The 20524-nt window shown below is 39.9% G+C and overlaps 2 protein-coding genes across 3 annotated transcripts in view; both read left to right on the top strand.

Moving 5' to 3' along the window:
• TRABD2A (TraB domain containing 2A) overlaps positions 1–1928 on the top strand; it is a 91093-nt gene extending 89165 nt beyond the window's left edge. Inside the window, exon 7 of one of the 2 annotated variants that reach the window (XM_081945895.1) lies at positions 1111–1928. In XM_081945895.1, the coding sequence (XP_081802021.1) occupies positions 1111–1279 (169 nt within the window). In that variant the 3' untranslated portion in view covers positions 1280–1928. The remainder of the gene's footprint in view (positions 1–1110) is intronic. The other variant, XM_081945896.1, reaches the window with a different exon arrangement.
• A 10753-nt stretch (positions 1929–12681) lies between these two features.
• The window catches only part of DNAH6 (dynein axonemal heavy chain 6), a 206828-nt gene continuing 198985 nt past the window's right edge, over positions 12682–20524 (top strand). Inside the window, exons 1-4 of the mRNA XM_081944223.1 lie at positions 12682–12752; positions 13448–13702; positions 14592–14768; positions 19534–19784. Of these exons, the coding sequence (XP_081800349.1) occupies positions 13454–13702; positions 14592–14768; positions 19534–19784 (677 nt within the window). The 5' untranslated portion in view covers positions 12682–12752; positions 13448–13453. The remainder of the gene's footprint in view (positions 12753–13447; positions 13703–14591; positions 14769–19533; positions 19785–20524) is intronic.

Genomic DNA, 20524 nt, shown 5'->3' with positions numbered 1-20524 from the left:
GGTTAATATAATTCTGCCCCAGAAAATATCTATCCTCAAGCCAGAGAGGTCAGAATAGTGGATCAATTACAGAACAGCCCAAGGTTTAATGGTTCTGTGGGAAAAGTCAGAAGCTTTAATACTGTTTATGTTTCTGATCCTGAAAGTTAATTTAAATCAATACAATGATATGGGAAATATCTGACTATTATTCACCTTAGGAAGATTGAACAAAATCTCAAAAAGATTACAATTTGAATTGCTTTGGGGAAGAATTGATATTATGGAGAAAAATGAAACATGGATTTGCATACTTCAGCAGAATAGCTATTAATGTTTACCGAGGATAGGAAAGTAGATAGAGTGATTTTAAGATGTGCAAATGTTGGTAATAAGGATAGGAATTTGCAAGGAGTAAACATCCAAAGAAGCAAAAATGTCTGCGAATAAGGTATAGAAAGTCACAGTTGGGAATATCGAAACCTACAAACTCCCATTTGAATGCAATGGGAAAGAATTCCTTAATATCAAGAAAACCCTATTTGACATCACTGGGAGCTATAATGTAACTAATGTTAGGAAACTGGATCACTATGTATTATGCAAGGAATAAGGGGACACGTGGCTCAGTGGCTAAGGCACTAAGCTTGTCAATCAGAAGGTCAGCAGTTCGGCGGTTTGAATCCCTAGCATCATGTAACAGTGAGCTCCTGTTACTTGCCCCAGCTTCTGCCAACCTAGAAGTTCGAAAGTGTGTAAAAATGCAAGTAGAAAAATAGGGATCACCTTGGTGGGAAGGTAGCAGCCTTCAGCATTTAGTCATGCCAGCCACATGACCATGGACAGTGCTGACTCTTCAGCTTTGAAATGGAGATGAGCGCCGCCTCTTAGAGTCGGGAACAACTAGCACATATATGCGAGGGGAACCTTTACCTTACCTTTATGAAAGGAATGCATGTGGAAAATTCAATGGATAGCTTCCATACTTGGTCAGATCTGTATTTCTTGTGAACTGTGCAGTGTAATGCTTCTTATTATGCAACTGTAGCTTTTGACAGGACCTGTCGATCTCCCCCCACCCCCCTTTTGATCAACTGCATTTAATTGGATTTTTTCTTTTTTGTCTTATAGCACCACCGAGCCACCTCTGCGGATTCATATAATTAATGGTTACATTTCTGTGGAACCTCAGCCACGAGGACACAAGCAATCCCGCCATATCCAGGCAGAAACGAGCTCTTCTAGCAGACCCTTTCTATTCTTCTTCATTTTGACTATTGTGTTGCTTATAATCTGTTGAAGCTAGAATGACTCTCCCATATTCAGCTATGTGCCTTTAAAAAAAAGGGGGTGGGGTGGGGGTAGAGAAAAAGGAAATCATATATTTTTTTCTGAATAGGAAATCGTCTGTGTGGATTTTATTATTTTAAAACTCATCCTTTTCCTGAATCTGGACCATTAACTTGATTAACTGTTTTGACCATACCCAATGCAGGAAAAGATTTTTTTTTAATGAAAGCCATTATTTATTCTTCCCTTGCAGAAGAATTATTTCATGTTATCCCAGAATTATTTGGGAAATGTATATGTAACATAGCTGTTATTTAGCTGTATGGATTTGACTTGAATACAATTCATTGGGGGGGGTTGGTTGGTTTCCATGTTGTTTCTAGTTTTGTGGTAAAGAAAATGTTCAGCACTTTAAAGCAATAGGAAGAGATTAAAAAGAATGCCAGATCTACTTGTTTCCTTCCTTCCACCTGTTCCTGAGAGGCCCTGTTCTCTGGCTGTTAACAGCAGTTTCTTCCACTGACATTTTATCCATCCGTTCCTTTTTTTAAATTCCCCAAGTTCAAAAACCAGTTCCTTTTTTTAAAACAATGACTATTATTGTAAGCTATTATTTGTACCCTGTTTGACTCCGATTTGAAATAAAGAAGTGCTCCCTACTCCCAGTCTCTTCAGAAAGATTATTAAGTCTCGCCTAACGATGGTGGAGCTTCTATATACAGTGGGGCAAAAAAGTATTTAGTCAGCGACCAATTGTGCAAGTTCTCCCACTTAAAAAGATGAGAGAGGCCTGTAATTGGCATCATAGGTAGACCTCAACCATGAGAGACAAAATGTAAAAAAAAAAACCCAAACTATCACATTGGCTGATTTGGAAATAATTTATTTGTAAATTATGGTGGAAAATAAGTATTTGGTCAATATCAAAAGTTCATCTCAATATTTCGTTATATATCCTTTGTTGGCAATGACAGAGGTCAAACGTTTTCTGTAAGTCTTCACAAGGTTGGCACACACTGTTGCTGGTATGTTGGCCCATTCCTCCATGCAGATCTCCTCTAGAGCAGTGATGTTTTGGGGCTGTCGCTGGGCAACACGGACTTTCAACTCCCTCCAAAGGTTTTCTATGGGGTTGAGATCTGGAGACTGGCTAGGCCACTCCAGGACCTTGAAATGCTTCTTACGAAGCCACTCCTTCGTTGCCCGGGCGGTATGTTTGGAATCATTGTCATGTTGAAAGACCCAGCCACGTTTCATCTTCAATGCCCTTGCTGATGGAAGGAGGTTTGCACTCAAAATCTCATGATACATGGCCCCATTCATTCTGTCCTGTACACGGATCAGTCGTCCTGGTCCCTTTGCAGAGAAACAGCCCCAAAGCATGATGTTGCCACTCCCATGCTTCACAGTAGGTATGGTGTTCTTTGGATGCAACTCAGCATTCTCTCTCCTCCAAACACGACGAGTTGTGTTTCTACCAAACAGTTCTATTTTAGTTTCATCTGATCATATGACATTCTCCCAATCCTCTTCTGGATCATCCAAATGCTCTCTAGCAAACTTCAGATGGGCCTGGACATAGACTGGCTTAAGCAGGGGGACACGTCTGGCACTGCAGGATCTGAGTCCCTGGCGGCGTAGTGTGTTACTGATGGTAGCCTTTGTTACGTTGGTCCCAGCTCTCTGCAGGTCATTCACTAGGTCCCCCCGTGTGATCCTGGGATTTTTGCTCACCGTTTTTGGGATCATTTTGACCCCACGGGGTGAGATCTTGCGTGGAGCCCCAGATCGAGGGAGATTATCAGTGGTCTTGTATGTCTTCCATTTTCTAATTATTGCTCCCACAGTTGATTTGTTCACACCAAGCTGCTTGCCTATTGCAGATTCAGTCTTCCCAGCCTGGTGCAGGTCTACAATTTTGTTTCTGGTGCCCTTTGACAGCTCTTTGGTCTTCACCATAGTGGAGTTTGGAGTGTGACTGTTTGAGGTTGTGGACAGGTATCTTTTATACTGATAACAAATTCAAACAGGTGCCATTGATACAGGTAATGAGTGCAGGACAGAGGAGCCTCTTAAAGAAGAAGGTACAGGTCTGTGAGAGCCAGAAATCTTGCTTGTTTGTAGGTGACCAAATACTTATTTTCCACCATAATTTACAAATAAATTCTTTCCAAATCAGCCAATGTGATTGTTTGGTCTTTTTTTTATATTTTGTCTCATATAGTTGAGGTCTACCTATGATGCCAATTACAGGCCTCTCTCATCTTTTTAAGTGGGAGAACTTGCACAATTAGTAGTTGACTAAATACTTTTTTGCCCCACTGTATGACAGCACATCTGTTTCTAAGCTGGCAGGGTAATATTAATTCTTCCTTTTCTCGAAGAGCAGGTGGTGATCATGACCACGAGGCCTTTGCACAACTGCGGTTGTGCGCGAGTTACGCCTTTCCTGGACCAACAATCCCTACTCACGGTCACCGCCTTGATTATTGGGATGTGTTCTACATGGGGCTGCCCTGAAAGAGCATCTGGAAATTCCAGTTGGTGCAAAATGCAGTGGCCTGCATGGGTTTGTGCACATGTATTACATCTCTTGCGGGAGCTGCATTGGTTGTCGATTTGCTTCCGGGTGCAATTCAAGGTGCTGGTTGTCACCTTTAAAGCCCTTCATGGCTTGGAACCAGGTTATCTGAGGAACCATTTCTTGCTGGCTACATCAACCTGACCCATCAGAACAGAGAGGCAGGAATGTTGTGGGTCCCATCCCCTAGAGACATACACCTGATGGGACCCAGAAGAAGGGCCTTGTCCATGGTGGCTCCCTCTCTCTGGAACATCATTCCCCCAGAGATTAGAATGGCCCCTCTCTCTTCTGGAAGTCACTGAAGACCTGGTTCTATCAGCAGGCTGGGGAATGCAGAGTGGGATGGAGGCCATTAAATGGTTCGTGTAATGTGTCGTCACTGGGATTGGGGGGGGGGAGGGGTTATTATATTATTTTATGATGCTTTTTTATTAGTTTTGTATATGTGTGTGTATATATATATATATATATAAATTATATTATATTATATTATATTATATTATATTATATTATATTATATTCCTGGAAGCCGCCTGGAGTGCAAATAGGCGGCAATATAAATTTCCTAAAAACTAAATAAAACAAATACAGCTCCTTCTAGTAGCTGAGGAACCATGTACAATTTTGGGAAGCATATCAGTATGGCTACCTAACAATGCGAAATTATTCAAATTAAATAGTGAGAGAGAAGTTGTGCATTCACACACGTGCGAAGACAGTAAGAACCATTGCGAGCTCAGAAGAAAGTACTTACATGTTGGCATGCGTTTCAAATATATATATTTCAAAAGTGCACACACAGCCATGTTATTTAAAAAGCTCACATTCTTGCTTTTGGATGGGTAAATTAAATTGCCAATGAAACAAAGAAGTAATCTGCAAAGAAATTGAGAAGCATTTTCAGTAGGTAGCAAATAGCAGATAAGATTAATTGTGCTTGAGTCCTGGGGAGAAAGGTGGACTTCATACATATGCACTGATGAAACAAGAAGCAGAAATATCCAGCCTAGAAGAAAACCCTGGGATTGTAATGTATAGTTCATCAGCTCACATGGAATAATTCTGAAAAAGGAAAATTCTAGACATTATGAAGAAATTTTCAAAAAGAACTACTATAGTACTATCTATATATTTGCAGGACTGCAACTTTATTCTTTCCATCTCAGGTAAAGATAGAGAACTAGAGATATTGCAGAAGTCTCAGCAGTTTTTTGGTCATTTTAAAAATGACCAAAAGTGATGGGTTCAGGAGAGAAGTATATAGTATATAATTATATAGAGAACCTAAAGTTTTTTTTTTTAATGGAGTTCATCCACTGGAAATTACTGTGGCACATTTGCAAAGGAATAGCCAGTTATAAAATAAAGTTGTGACAAGATTTTATATTGACTTTGATGACTTTAAATGATGATTTGGCAAATTTATGGAAAATGACAATATGGAATCTCCAGATTGTTACAGAATGTTAAATGCTGTGGTTCAATTCTAATATAGGATCCTCAAACCATTCTGTCTCTAAATTACATGGATGTTTGGTTCTTACATTCATATTTTTATGCTACTCAATTCTCTCAAAAGAGTACACACATAGGGTCTCCCCCCCCCCAAGTCATTCTGAAAATGTATGAAGCGTAATAAACCAATAATGGTTTTCTGTTCTTGTAAAGGTATCCAGTAGTAGAGTATGGTCCATGATACTATAGAGCAGGGGTGGCGAACAAGTTCGACAAAAAGAGCCAAAATTTTAAACTGTGAGAGTCAGAGAGCCACACCACGCAGTGACCTGCCAAAACAGACCCGGAAGCAATGTTCCCTCTAATTTTTTTTCGATGTGAGCAGAAAAGTATAGTGTTTGAGTGGCACATTTTCATGCCTGAGCACCCGAATTTTTTTCACAGATGTCACCTAAGACAACAACGAAATCAGTATTATTTGAAACTCAAAGTTATGTTTCTTCAAGGTACCTGCTTAATTCAAAGTGTTATATAATATCAGTATCACTTAACAACGCTCCTGCTTAGCAACCAAAATGTTGGCTCAGAAACTCTGGCATTTGAAGCACGCAACTCTTAAAGCTGTCAAGTTACAAGACCCTTGCACCCCTAACCCTTTAGGGAAAAAAAACCCCAGGGGTCTTCAAACCTGACAGCTTTAACACTTGTGGACTTCAACTCCCAGAATTCCTCCTCCAGTCATGTTGCAGCGACGTCATCTGCGTGGATCTGCTCCATCTTTGCTTTCTTCATTGTGGGCAGGGCTTCTGCTGAAGATGCCGACGAGTACGAGTTGCCACCAGAATAACTGCTGCTACCTCCTCCTCCTCCTCCTCCAACAGAATCACCAGATTTGCACCTGAGCTCAGCGCTGGGTTACCTCTGCCCCCTCCCCCTCCTCCGTGCTTTTGAGGAGCCATGAGGCTTTTTTCCCCTGCTCCCCCACCCCGCCTCCCTACTGGCTCCTGCAGCCTCATGGCTCCTCAAAAGCACGGCGGAGGAGGAGGAGGGGGCAGGGGTAACCCAGCGCTGACTGAGCTCAGCTGCTCCGAGCGGAGGGGAGGCGCCGCTGCCACGCGCGGAGATGCCGGCTGGAGCTTTGGCGGCTTCATCTCAGGCGCAGCGCCGGGCGGCAAATCCGGCAGTGCTGCCTGTTAGAGGAGGAGGAGGAGGAGGTGGCAGCAGTTCTTCCGGTGGCGGTGGGGGCTTTGGGGCTTCACAACTAGCCTCAGTCGCCCCGTGCTCCTCAAAGCAAGTCTGGGGAAGTCCTTTGCAGGCGGCCCGTTCTAGCTGCCTGCAAAGGACCTCCCCAGCTTCCGAAAGGGAGCGTGCGATCCGAGCCACAGTATACTAAATAATGATAAGAGGCAAAGAGCCTCATTTATTTTGGCCGGGAGCCGCATGCGGCTCGCGAGCCGCGTGTTCGCCACCCCTGCTATAGAGGGTCCACAAAGGCTTGAAAAATGTTATGATTTAAATATTGAATTAAGTCTTGAGGGTCCATGCCTACAAAAATGGTTAAAAGGGGGTCCAAGGTAAAGAAAAAGTTGAGAACCACTGCACTAGTAGATACCATATTTTTCTGAGTATAAGACGCTCCGAAGTATAAGACACACCTAGCTTTTGGGGAGGAAAACAAGGGGGGAAAATCTGCCTCTGCCTCCCAGCAATTTGCCCCTTGCAGCAAACAGCAAGTTTCACGTTCAATTTCAGTTTAAGCCCAATTATCAGCCTTTTCAGGCTGCGGGGATTGCCATAGCCTATTGCTGCCTCCACAAACCCCATTTTCTCAGTTTGCTGCAAGAAGGTAAATTGCTGGGAGGCAGAGGCCAAAGGGTGGGGGCCAGTGGGTGGGCAGGGCTACATTCAGTGTATAAGACGCACCCAAATTTTCACCCTCTTTTAGGGGGGGAAAGGTGCATCTTATACTCCGAAAAATACGGTACTTTAGACGATGTCATTTATCATTTTTTTCTGCAAAAAGAAATAATATAAGTTCAATGCTCAGAACCTAACTAAAATCTATCAATAGATAGGAACTATTTACATCATTTTACAATGCTTGCTTCCTCATCTCTTCTGATGGCAATAGATTTTGACTGGAATAGAAAAACTGAATGAATCGTTCAACTAATTGTTGACGTAGCAACTTTGTTCAGATTATGGGGATGGGTTGGTATCTGATTAATGGAGATTGATCATTAGTGTTCCATATGAATTTGACTCAAGATATCAAAAAGTGTCATACTACGCAAAACTCTTGTAGATAAATAAACTATGCCTTTTGTCACACTTTGGCCTCTTCTTTCTGCTCTGTCTGTACCATTTAGGATAGAATGCTGTAGCAGAGTGCAGTTGTCCCCAGATTAGTGTTAAATTGTAATTGAGACTGTTAATTAGTCTTATAATTGGTAATTTTCTTTTCTACAGTGTCTAATTGAAATGATCATCATGGACGTGAAGATGAACTCATGCATGGAATGTCATGGGTTCTTTTGGTCTGCTATTTATAATATCACAAAATCAAGAACTATTGTTTGCAATATGTTTAGAGACAAAACCAAAGCAAAATCAGTGATCTAATTCTAACTTAATAGTGCAAAAATGTTTGAAAACAATAAGCAAGACTGAAGAAGTAAAAATGATACAAAGGCAATGTATAACTCTCCAGATGCTGAATTCCAAGCCTTGATAGCCTAGCCAAGGAGCTGGAACATAAATTTGACAAATAATACAAGATTTGGACTTGTGGGCACAGTTTGTAAAGACTTCTTTGCTATAGAGCAGGGGTTTCAAACATGCGTCATCATGGAGTTGTCACATGACGTATCATGACTTTTCCCTTTCGCTAAACCCGGCATGGGCGTAGCCAGCGCGTGACACATCTTGCCCATAGGCCGTGAGTTTGACACCCATTCTCTAGAGAATGAGGATGATGTCATGGAGCAGACTTTCACTTATAGTACAGCTTGGAAAGAAAAGGCTGATAACTAAAGCAGGGTGAATTCTACACTGGCTTGTATCACTTGAATGGGACTAGAGAAGACAAAGATGAATTGGGAATAACATCATTGTGAATAACAAGAAATGGCACACTGGCATTGCAAAAATTCAAACATAGAGTCTGTCAAGTTCATATGAGTAAGTTTGGAACAATAGTAGACGATCACATCAATCTTCCAAGCTAAGTAATAAATATACTAAGTGTGAAGTTTATTCTAGTAATGTGTGTTTAATGCTATGCCTGTTACCTTTTTTTAATGAGGTTATGAGTCACATTTCTCAGGAGTGTTTGCACATATATTTTACTCAGCCTCTCCTAATAGTGACGACACCAAGATAATTAAATAGCAAGACTGTGTATTAGGAAGTTCTCTAGAGAATAAGGAAATTTTTCAATAAAAATGGTACTATCAATTAACTATGCATCAACTGGATAACTATGTCATAGCATTTTTTTAACTCATCAGTTTTAAAAAATAAACTGATTATGCATCATCAAGAAGATGGAGAAAATGCCCTCCTACATTACCACCACTCACAATATTAGACAATACAGTATCAACAGTAGAGACCTTCAAGAGTCTAGGTTCTGTCATATCTCAAGACCTAAAATGGAATCTAACATCAAATACATTATCAAAAAAGCACACCAAAGAATGCTCTTCCTGTGCCAATTCAGGAAGCTCAAGCTGCCCAAGGAGCTGCTGATACAATTCTACAGAGGAATTATTGAGTCTGCCATCTGCACCTCTATAACTGCCTGGTTTGGCATTGCAATCAATCAAGACAAACACAGACTTCAATGGATAATTAGAACTGCAGAAAAAACAATTGCTACCAATGTACCTTCCATTGAGGACCTGTATACTGCACAAGCCAGAAAGAGGGCTGTGAAAATATCTACAGACCTCTCACATCCTGGACATAAACAGTTTCAACTTCTACCCTCAAAACGATGCTATATGGCTCAACTAGACACAAGGACAGTTCCCCCTCCCCCATGCCATCACTGTGCTGAACAACTAATTCCTATAACACTTTCAAACTAGAAAGGCAGTATTACCATCATTATTCTCATGTTCCCTATTACCTATCACCTTATCTTCTAATGACTATAACTTGTTGCTTGTATCTTATGATTTATAGTGCTTAATTAGTATCCTAGTATGATTTATGTTAATTGCTTATTTAGTACCCATGACTATCACAATGTGTTGTATCTAATGTTTTATGATGAATGTATTTTTACAATGACTATGATAATGATCTATCACTGTTATATGTACATTGAGATCTTATGCACCGGAGACAAATTCCTTGTGTGTCCAATCACACTTCACCAATAATAAAGAATTCTATAAAGGATTCTATAAAAAGTCATTTTCAACTGCTAGCAACCACATACGGTAGATAGATTTGCTCCATGACAAACCCCTAACTTATTATTTCAGGTCTCCCAATAGTGTACTCATTGCCACTGTAACTGTGTTTATCCACCTTTTTAAATTAGACGCTGTAAGTCAGAGATGGCAACAATAGATTAAGTTTTAAATCATACCTAGAAACTAGAACAGTATTTCTCAGCTATGGCAACTTTATTATGTGTGGACTTCAACTCCCAGAATTCCCTATTTCATACATCTTAAGGTTACCAAGGATCAGAAACTTTTACTAGAGTGAGATACATTTATGTAAAAAGCAATAGAACCTTTGGCGGCTGCCCTGACAATTTAATTATATATATTACTGTATATAAAAATTGCCAAGGAATTCCATGTAGTCAAATACAACTATGAGGGGCTTAGTAAAAGGAGAACTAAAAGTCAAGCAGAAAACTTCCAAAATTCAGGAGAGACTATCAAAAGCAAACTATAGTAAGTACCCATGGGAGCTCCATTACAATATGTTCTTAGGATAAGACACCAAGTTCAAGAACTCATCATCATGGTTAAAAAGTAATGACAAGAAAACAATGAAGGAAAGTCGGGTTTGAAAAGAAAATGAACATCCTGTTCAAGAGAGATACTTTTGAAAAAGAAATGTAAGCATACATTATATCTATTACACTATTCCCTTTAGGAAAGCAATGTTACTGAAAGAAAGAAACAGAATAAAAAATAATAAGCCAAAGATGTTAAGGAATGAGTTAAAGAGTTCTGTTTCCTATCACCAAGCCTCTCCACTTTTCTAGCTTTACAAACTATCCTTGTTTCAATCATGTCCTCACACTGCCTCCTTTTTAAAAATCCTGCTTTTATTAAAAAATAATTCAAATATTTCCTCCTCCCCACCCCCATTTTCCTCATAACAACTTTGTGAAGTGGGTTGGGCTGGGAAAGAGCGCCTAGCCCTGTGATGGCTAACCTTTTTCCCATTGTGTGCCAAAAGCGTGGAGAGCACAGAGGGATTGTGTACAGGCGTGCCCACTCCCCCAGGTGCATGCACGCATGATTCCCACCCTACCCCACTTTTGGTGTGAGATGGACCCCTTTTTCGCCCTCCCCAGGCTCGAGGCTTTCTAGGAGGTTTGGGAGGGCAAAAATGGCCTCCCCCCCCCTGCCCGGAGGCCCTCTGGAGGCTTCAGAAGGCTTCCCTGAAGCCTCCGGAGGGCAAAAAACAGCCCAACGTGCAAACCGGAAGTCCGTTCCCCAACTTCCGGTTTGCACATTGGGTTGTTTTCCCCACATCTCCGGAAGTTTCAGGAAAGCCTCCAGTGGGTGAAAAATGGCCAAAAATGAAGGCTGAAGTCAGCTGGCCGCAGATGCACACTAGAGCTGACAGGGCAATGCCTCGCGTGCCCTAACAAATGGCTCCGTGTGCCATCTGTGGCATGCGTGCCATAGGTTCGCCATCACAGGCCCAGCCCAAGGTTACAAAGCTGGCATTCATGCATCAGGCAGCACTTGAACGCATAGTCTCTAGCTTGGACATTGCGTTCTGTTCTTTAAACTTTCGTCTCTTTTTGAGAATTTCATCTCTCCATCAACCACAACTTTCTTTTTCCCTTCCCTTCCACTCATTCTTTATCATATTTGTTTTGTGATTCAACTTTATTTTTTTTATAGGGCACACCACCTTGGCATATATCTTTTACACCAATCATTACATTTTGCATTCAGTGAAGATTTATTGTTGGCCTTTTCTTGTTTTACACATTTCTGCCTTCAATTTTTCTTTCTGCACATTCATAAATCACCTAATGGCATTCTATTTAGTTTTATGTTCATATACTGAGCTCTCGTTTCCATGTAAGACAAAATGCATGCTGTTACTCATTTTGCTTCTTTTATTATTATCTAGGATTAAATTTACCACGGCCACCCACCCTAGAAGACTCTGGCTGTTGTCAAACATTTATTCTTTGGAGGCTGTTTTATCACTTCAGTATACTGAAAGATATTTTAAAAATTACAAAACAAGAAAAGAGAAATATTAAATCTGACCACATGGGAGTAACATTGATATTTTTCTAATAAAGCAAACTAAGATTCAGGTTACAAGCAGCAAACAGATTCCATCAGTTCTTTATCTGAGGTAGATCTGTCTGTTCATTTATCTCCTCTGGATTCATTACAAGCCATCCTCACCAAAAGTTCCTTTCTTCAATATTCTTCCACATCTTTCCATCTTCCTGATCATTTGAAGTCACATTTATCAGACGGGAAGCTGCGCTCAACCACAAGTATAGCATTGCACTGGCACTAGATGTCACCCAAGCGACGTAAGACTGAACAAAAAAAGTTTCTTCTTTAGGCTGGAAAATCCTATGCAAGACACAATAAATTAGGCACTTAACCTTACAGCAAAACATGAATTGAATATGTGATGCTTCACAGGGCTAGTGGAAAAACTGATTAGAGAGCTGTATATCCACCTACTTCACTGCCTTTACAATAGATGGGGACAATCATGCTGTGTGGTATTTGGAGATTTATTCCATCAATGCAACGAAATCTCATTTTAATGTGTGCTGATTAGTGTACATTTAAACTGACGAAGTTATTCCATTCTATTCTACTCTATTCCCATTCCATTCTATCCATCAGATTGTACCTACGGAGCAGCGGTTCAAGATCCAGCAAAAATGCTTAAGATCTGACGATACTTCGGAGCGCAGGGCTGCCAAGGATTAAGCATTAACCTCTTCGATACGGCATCGTTGGACAGCCGCGACATGGCTTGGGGCGGCGGCTGCGCATAGCAGGGGAAGAAAACGAGGGCGGGGCTCACTAACCGAGCGCGACCGCAGGTGACACGCGTGGTAACCATAGTGACACTAGCTTCGCGCCCCTTCGTCGCGTCCCGCCCGGGGAATGCTGGGATACGGTCCTGGGGACCGTTGCTTGGCAACGGGACGACTCTCTGGAGGGTCTGAAGTTTCTGTAGTTTCTCGGCGAGAAAAGTAAGTTCTTCCAACAGTTAAATTCGGGAATTCGGCTGCTCCGACTATTGCAGCCCCGAAAGGGTGCTCTCTTCCGACTTTTTTTTTCTTAGCAGCATCCCTTTTGGAAAAGGCATTTGAGCCAAGTTTCCAAAAACTGCCTCGTCCAGAGAGCGCCAGCTTCTTTCCTTTGACGTCCCGCCATTAAAATTATATCCTTCTACCCAAAGGTAGCTTTTGCTTTACTCCTCCTCCTCCTCCTCCTCCTCCTCACCCTATCCATTTATTTGGCCTTTTCTGAAATAGACATATAGAAGAGCAGGACCAGTACATTTAACATATAAGGAGAGAGAGAAAAAATGTGGGTTCAACTTCTAAACAGAATCAATCATAGCTAATTATTAATCTTTGCCATTGTGTGTGTGTGCGCGCGTGCGTGGGCGCATCTGTCTGTCTGTCTGTCTGTCTGCCTGCCTACCTACCTACCTATCTACCGGTATCTATCTAATATTTTATGCTGCATCTTGAGTCATCCCAAAAATGGGATACTTTAACAGTTTGATGTTTCTCTGATCTTAATGTGCTTATACCAATGCACATTTTCTTTTTATATTCTTATCCATTTGCTATTGGTTTGCTCTTGGTTACACATTAATGTTCATAAGGCAGTTTGTTTATATTAAGATTTATGTTAAGGTTGCAAATTTTATTTTCAGGCCACTATGTCAAAAAGAGTCTCATTGCCTTCTATCCCGTCGCTGGAATCAACAGTTAGTAGAAGTAATCAGAGTTCAAGTGAAGAGTCTTCTAATGGGAAAAGTTCTCCTTCAGTAAATGAATTAAGAAATAGACTGACCAGCGTGGCTCCAAAACAGATGTCACCCAATCCTGAAGCTCTGAAATTTGAACATAGTACAAAATCTCAAGAAAGAACTAGAAAGCGACAACAGCCTATAAAGCTAGAACCTTTAGTAGGTTGATTTTGATTTTAAAACTATATTTTTAATTTTAAAAAGGTTGTAGGTTTTTTTCAGATATGTTTAGTTTTATGAAAAACTGGTGCATAAATACCATTACATTTAGTATTATATATAGAAAACTGAAGTTAAGTCTACATTTTTTGTTGATTATCAATTAATTTTGAAATGTGGAATTTACAAAGATATAAAACAATTTAATATTAGATTACTTCTTGTCAGAAAAAGGGCTGAGGAAATACAGTATGAGTAAACATTATACGAATATTGCAGAGATCAATCATGTCAAATTAATCATAATTTCATGATCTAAAAATTTCATGGTTCTCTTAGTAGAAAAAACTGAACGTTCTAAACTTGCAATCTACAATAGTTATGTTCAGAAAGATTAATCAATGCATTCTGTATCTATGGAATTTTGACCCTTATAAATAATTCTCCCAATTAGATTTAAAAAAATCAGCCTAGTACAATTCGATTAGCTGGGGTTTCCAGGATTTATCCCCAGCCCAAAGGGCAGACTATGTATTTCCTAATACATATTAAAATCAGGAAATTAAAGACTTCTCATCACTATTATTAACATAAGATGGTTGGATAACTTTAGAAAACGCTATAAGTCACTAATAGTGTGAATCTTTGCTTTAAGAGAATGTGCAACCCATGTAAAACAAAAGCATGGTTCTTCAACTTATCAAGACTCCTGCCTAGCGGTACATGCTGTCTTCCTTATCCACAGTTAAAAACTATGACGGAGTCTGTACTTAGTTAATTTAATTTTATTGTCTATTAAATTGTATTTTATTGTCTATTAACTTGATAGAAAAAACATTTCTATCGATGAGTTATTCATTTTTTAAAACTTACTTCATTCTTAATTTAGCCTGCCTTAAAAATATATCAGCACCAAAAACAACCTGAGTATATATACCAGAAGAACAGAGAAAAATTGTTAGCAGCTAGAGTATTAAAGCCTACAACTTCAGCAGAGAAAAGAAAATGGCCTGGTTCGGTGGAGGCAATTTCATCTGAACTTCAGGAAGAACTGAAAGAAAGACAGGTATTGTCTCTCCTTACAGATTGTGAATGCATACTTTTATTTAAATATTTTAATCTTTCCTTCAAATAAAGTGCAGGTAATACTCGACTTATGACCACAATCAAGCCCAAAATTTCTTTTTTTTTTTAAACAAAGTTTTATTGGTTTTTTTAAAATTTACAAGGAAAAAGGTAGTGGAAAGGTATACAAATTTTGGCAGTTGCAAAGTGTGGTAGGCGCCCCCTCCCTCCAAACTCATAGTATACATCTGAGTATAAGTCATTAATACATAGTCATATATAATCAGCATATTAATTCTATTGGTACTTTCAATCAATTTAATACATAGTAATATATAATCCACATGTTAATTCCATTATTACTTTCGGTCAGTTTATATCAACGAGATTTTCTTATTCATTTTTGTGATCTGAGCTTTCTTGGTATTGCCCCTTCTCCCCCCGCCGGCAGAGCTCCGCCCCCCCCCCCTGTGTCCTGCATATCCGTTGTAGGATCTTCTGTTTTTTCTAGGTGTATTTTGTTTTTTTCCATAAAGGCCTGTGCCTCTATGGGTGTGTTAATTCTAATTCTTGTCTCCTCCCAGAATATCAACATACCTTCAGGCATCAACCATCTAAACCACACCCCCTTCTGGTATAATTTATTCGCTAATTGCGAATAATTTTTCCTTTTTTCCCTAATTTTCTTGGGGATCTGCTTCAAGATAGTTATTTCCCTATCATGGTATGTCAGGGCTTGCCCCCTTTGTACACCCAGAATTTCGTCTCTTGTGCTTTTTCTAAGAAATTTAATATGTACCTCCCTGGGTACATTGTGTGTTCTGGCATAGGCTGAATTCACTCTATAAACCAAATCTATCTCCCATTCCATCTGTTGTTTTTCTTTGTGGGTATATTCAGCCAAGATGTTTATCATGATGTCCCTTATGTTTTCATCATCTGCTTCCATCACGTTTTGAAATCTAAGATAAAAGGACATTCTCTCAAATTCTGTTTTCATTTGTTGGGTATCAAGTTCTTTGTTCCCCTTCTGCACCGCCTCTACCCCCCCCCCCTCATCTCCACCACCCCACCCTCCACAAGGTCCAGTCTCTGTGAGTTCTTATGAATTTGGGCTTGGTTTTCTTTAATTTCTTCTTTCATTTCCTTTAATTGTTTCTTAATTTCCTCTTGTCCCTGTAAGAGTTGCTGAAGCATTTGTTGCAAATCCATCTCTGTACTTTTAGGTTGCATCAGGTCTGTTATCTTTGATTGTGTAGCAGGACTGGAAGTTGCTGATGTCGGGGCAGAGGTAGCAAAGCCAGGCTTTCCAGGGGGTGGTCTTTTAGGAGACATTGTTTATAGAATAAAGAGTTCAGTCAGTGTAGAGAATGGACAGCTAGAGCGGCAGAGCAGCCAGATGAGTCCAGGAGGCAGAAGATCCAAGCAGGAGAGAATTTATCTAATCAGCCTGGCAATAGAGTAAAGTTTTTCACCCCAGAGAGTTCAAAGAATAGCAATCCACAAGAGATTCATCTGGGTAGCACGGAGACAAAGACCGGAAGCCTGAATTTTTAAAGGTGGAGTCAGGTTTCACAGTTCATGAAGACAACGGAAGTGTGCCATCTTGCCCTGCCAGCTCCGGGTTCAGAAGCGTAACAAAGTTTTCAAAGTTCCCAAAGTCCTCAGATCATCAGTAAATTATGGAGTTAAGTTCAATGAAAGTCACTTTAAGCAAGGGTGTGGCATCATTGGTTGGCTCTCCCCCCTCCTCCTTCCCCTGGGGCTGAGAGCAAAATTGTTCCAAGCCGCCTATCTGAGGGGGGGGGAAATCCCCCTCCCTCCAGCCGCGCCTCCCAAGTTAGCCGAAAGTGAAAGTTTTAAGCTGCTGAAAAGTTCTTCAAATCAACAAAGGGAGTGAAGGGGGGTATGCGCCTCACCACACCGCCGCTGCTTCCTTCTACTTTTTCATTCTCCGTGCAGCCTGTTCGCGAAGACGCTTTACGCGCCCTCCGATACTGCTCCCCGGTGCCTTGAGCGTGCAGGGCACCTCCCGCCGCCCGCCGCCGATGCAGGGATCCCCCGCGATGCCGCCCCTCCAGCAGGACACCTCTTCGGGGTGTCCTGTGCCCCCCAAGGAGTGGGGAAGCCCACCGGGGAGCCGGAGCGAGCAAACGAGTTGCCCGTCGCCGTCAGCCGCCGGAACCGGAAGTCAAAAGCCCAAAATTTCTGTTTCTAAACGAGACATTTGTTAAATGAATTTTGCCCCATTTTACGATCATTCTTACACATTTGTTAAGTGAATCGGGCTTCCCCATTGAGATTGCTTGTCAGGACCCCAGGTCACTGCAATCATCATAAATATGAGTTGCCAAGTGTCTGAATTTTGATCACATGACCATGGGGACTCTGTAATGGACGTTAAGTGTGAAAAATGTCAAAAGTCACTTTTTTCAGTACCGTTGTAGCATCAAATGAACTGTTGTGAGTTAAGGACTATCTGTATGTTCAAGGCACTTACAATTTATTACTCCAAATAAAATAAAACAAAACAAAATAAAAATAATTTTAAGGTGTCCCTTGCATGTTGAAGTTAATGAAATAGCTGTATTGAAACATGCATGGTTCACCTTTTCAGCATGCTTTAAAAACATGATCAGATATTCTGAAATCAGGTCACTTTCCAATTACTTAAATTTGGAAAAATACATAAAAGGATATTTCACTCTCCTATTAATGTAAGAAAGTGTACGTGGCCAGTTGTAACTCTTCATTATTTGAAGCTGCGTTCAAACTTGCCATAAATGGTTCTCATCTGGTGAAGGAGGTTCACTCTATGACCAATGCAGTCCTATTTTTTCCTTATTGTTCTCATAATTATACCATTGTTCTTTAGCAGGGGTGTCAAACTTGATTTCATTGAGGGCCACATAAAGGTTGTGTTTGATCTTGGGATGGAGTGGGTATGGCCAGATAGGGTGTGCCAACTCAACGTCGCTCATGTTGGGGCACCTTTGGTGACTCGAGCACTCTACCAGAGAAAACGGGCTCCCGAGCTTGGTTTCTGGCTGCAACGGCCTCCTGCAACTCTCTGCCAGCAAAAATGGAGCTCCGTTTTTGCTGGCAGAGGCACCTCGGGCCCATCCTTTGCTGTTTCCAAGGTGGCTCCGTGCGCCAGATCTAAGCATCCTGCGGGCTGGATCTGACCCCCCCCCTGCTTGGCCTTGAGTTTGATCCCCCTGTTCTATAGTATTAATTTAAAATGGCAATCCAGTTTTATTGTTCTGTTGCTGTTTAACTTCTATATAAAATTATAGTTAACATTTTTAGAAGAAGTGCTGAATGAAATTTTTTTGAAGTTTTAATACAAAAAATAAAGAGAACAATACTGCCCTGTTGCACTTCTGCTATAGGAGCTGCACTAACCACTGGTTTGGTTCTCAGTGTAATTCAAGGTACTTGTCACTACCTACAAAACCAGGCAAGCTTCATGGCCCAAATATCTTACGGACCACCTTTCTTCAACAGTTTCTACCCATTCTACCCAAACAACTAAGCAGTACTTGCTAATTGTCCTCATCTATCAGAAAGTATGGCAGGAGGGGGCTCTGCAACAGGCATACTCTTCAAATGTTGCAAGAAAGTACAGTTGTTTGAAAATTCAAATAACTTTCTAACCACACTTGTTTGAGATAAAAGAAAATCCCAGCATCTCATGAGGCATTTAGAAAAAACATATAAACATTTTTATTTATTGTTAATATAGAGGTTTTGTACCTGTATTCTCAATACTATAAAAATAATCATCAGGAGTAAAACCAGTTTCAAGCAGTGCATTCTCTATATAGTAGAAATTTTCTTCCTCTGGATGAGCTTGCCTGCTGCGGCAAAAATGGCTCCCACCCTCAGAGCCTTCTGGAGCTGGATGAAAACATGACTTTTCCAGAAGGCATTCAGGTTTTAATTGTACAAGCAGTGCCATGTTCAATTAATTCAATGTATTATTTACTGTTTAGCATGGATTAAACTGAAGCGTAATTGGGTTACCATTTTAATTACTATAGCAACTTGCATTGCATTTATTCTGTAAGCAATTTAGAGACGTCTGGTTTCAGGTGGTAAACAAATGTTATCAGTGAAAAATCATTAAATAAATAAACCCCTGAGAATTCTCATAGAGGATGCTATTCTGTCACGAGCACTGAAGTAATGTGCAGGTGTTGGGCCAGTTGAATTGTGCATGTAGAGTGTGGAGGAAGCAACTGGCGCTTTGCTTCAGGAATAAAAGTAGATTTATCTGGCCCGCTTACTTGATTGCAACAAAGAACTCAGAAACACTGCAGCTTTCAGATAATAAAATTTCTCATTAAATCTGAAATGGATACCTGAATATGGTTTCTTCAAAACACTTTCAATCCAGGCTTACTTGAATGAAACATAATTTAGTTTCCACACTACAGAAGAAAGTAGAACTTCTTGTTAATTTAACTTAGGAACGGAAAGGTTCCAAACTTATAAGCCATTCTGGAGGAAGAGTGTTTCTTGCTAGACCAGTGCTCCTTGCTACGCTAGTATACAGTACATAGTGATCAACCTTGATTTCGATTGTGTGTAAAAGAATATAAGGGAAGAAGTTATAAATATTATTGTTGTGCAGTAAATTTGCGATTTTATACTTCTAAGAATCTACAAGAAAATGCTGTTTTTTTAAAAAAACTAGGAAATCAAAAGAAACTTTTTTAAAAAATGTTGAGTTATATATAAGTTCCTTTCCTTTATTATCGCAGATGCTGAGTGCTATGGTACGAGTTCCAACTCCTCCTAAGCAACCACGTAGTGTATTAAAGACAAGTGCTTGCAAACCGAGTTCGGCTTTACCTTTACTTACATTTAGTGAACCGGAAGAAGTAATTAAAGCTAATGTTACAGAGCCTCTACAGATTATAAGAATAATATGTGAAAACAAAAACCTTGGATTTCTGTACATGACTCCTGCGGTGCCTAAATCATCAATTGAGTATGACACATATAACCTGAAGTGAGTTACCTTTAAATGTTGAAGCAATTGTATGTTAAAAAGCAATAATCTCATGCTTAATATGAATTTCAGATTTACCAATTATTATACCAATCTCATGGTTAATATATTTAGTCAAAGAAATAATATAGTTATGTCTAATTTCTATATTTTTCTTATATGTATTATGTTTTAACATAAATGTGCTAAAATTTGAAAGCTTGTGTCTTTTTTCTTAGAAAGGGGAAACTGAAATGAAATTATCAATTAAGGAACACTTACATTTTGATTAAAAAAGGCAATTATATAAAGCATACATCTCAAAAGACGTAGACTCTATAATTAGGGCGTGTCAAATGTTTCAACTTTCAATTTCCAAACATTAGGAGTGCTCAAAGGTTTTGATATGCCTTGGGGATTGTAAAGATATTTTGGTTACTTTAATATAATTTAGATATGTTTGGTAAGTAACTACATAAATATTATAACCGTTTTAACATTTTGTTTGTTCGTTAATGTATATAGGATTATTTTCAAACAGTGGTTGTAACATAGAAAGACAGTATTATTATATGCCAAATATATGTTTTGTCACATAGTTTTGTCGGGTAATTTATATAACTACCAGCATACACTAATAATTATTGTATACTCAGTATTCAGGCAGCTTAAATACCCTCGTGCAATTAACAGTCTATTGCTGAAAGAGATGGGGAGAAAATGTCTCTCATTTTCATTACAACTATGCAGAGACCGTATCA

The sequence above is a fragment of the Natrix helvetica genome (genome assembly GCF_964273705.1).
Source record: "Natrix helvetica genome assembly, chromosome: 2".
Lineage (NCBI taxonomy): Eukaryota > Metazoa > Chordata > Lepidosauria > Squamata > Natricidae > Natrix > Natrix helvetica.
This window is presented reverse-complemented; position numbering and strand designations above follow the sequence as displayed.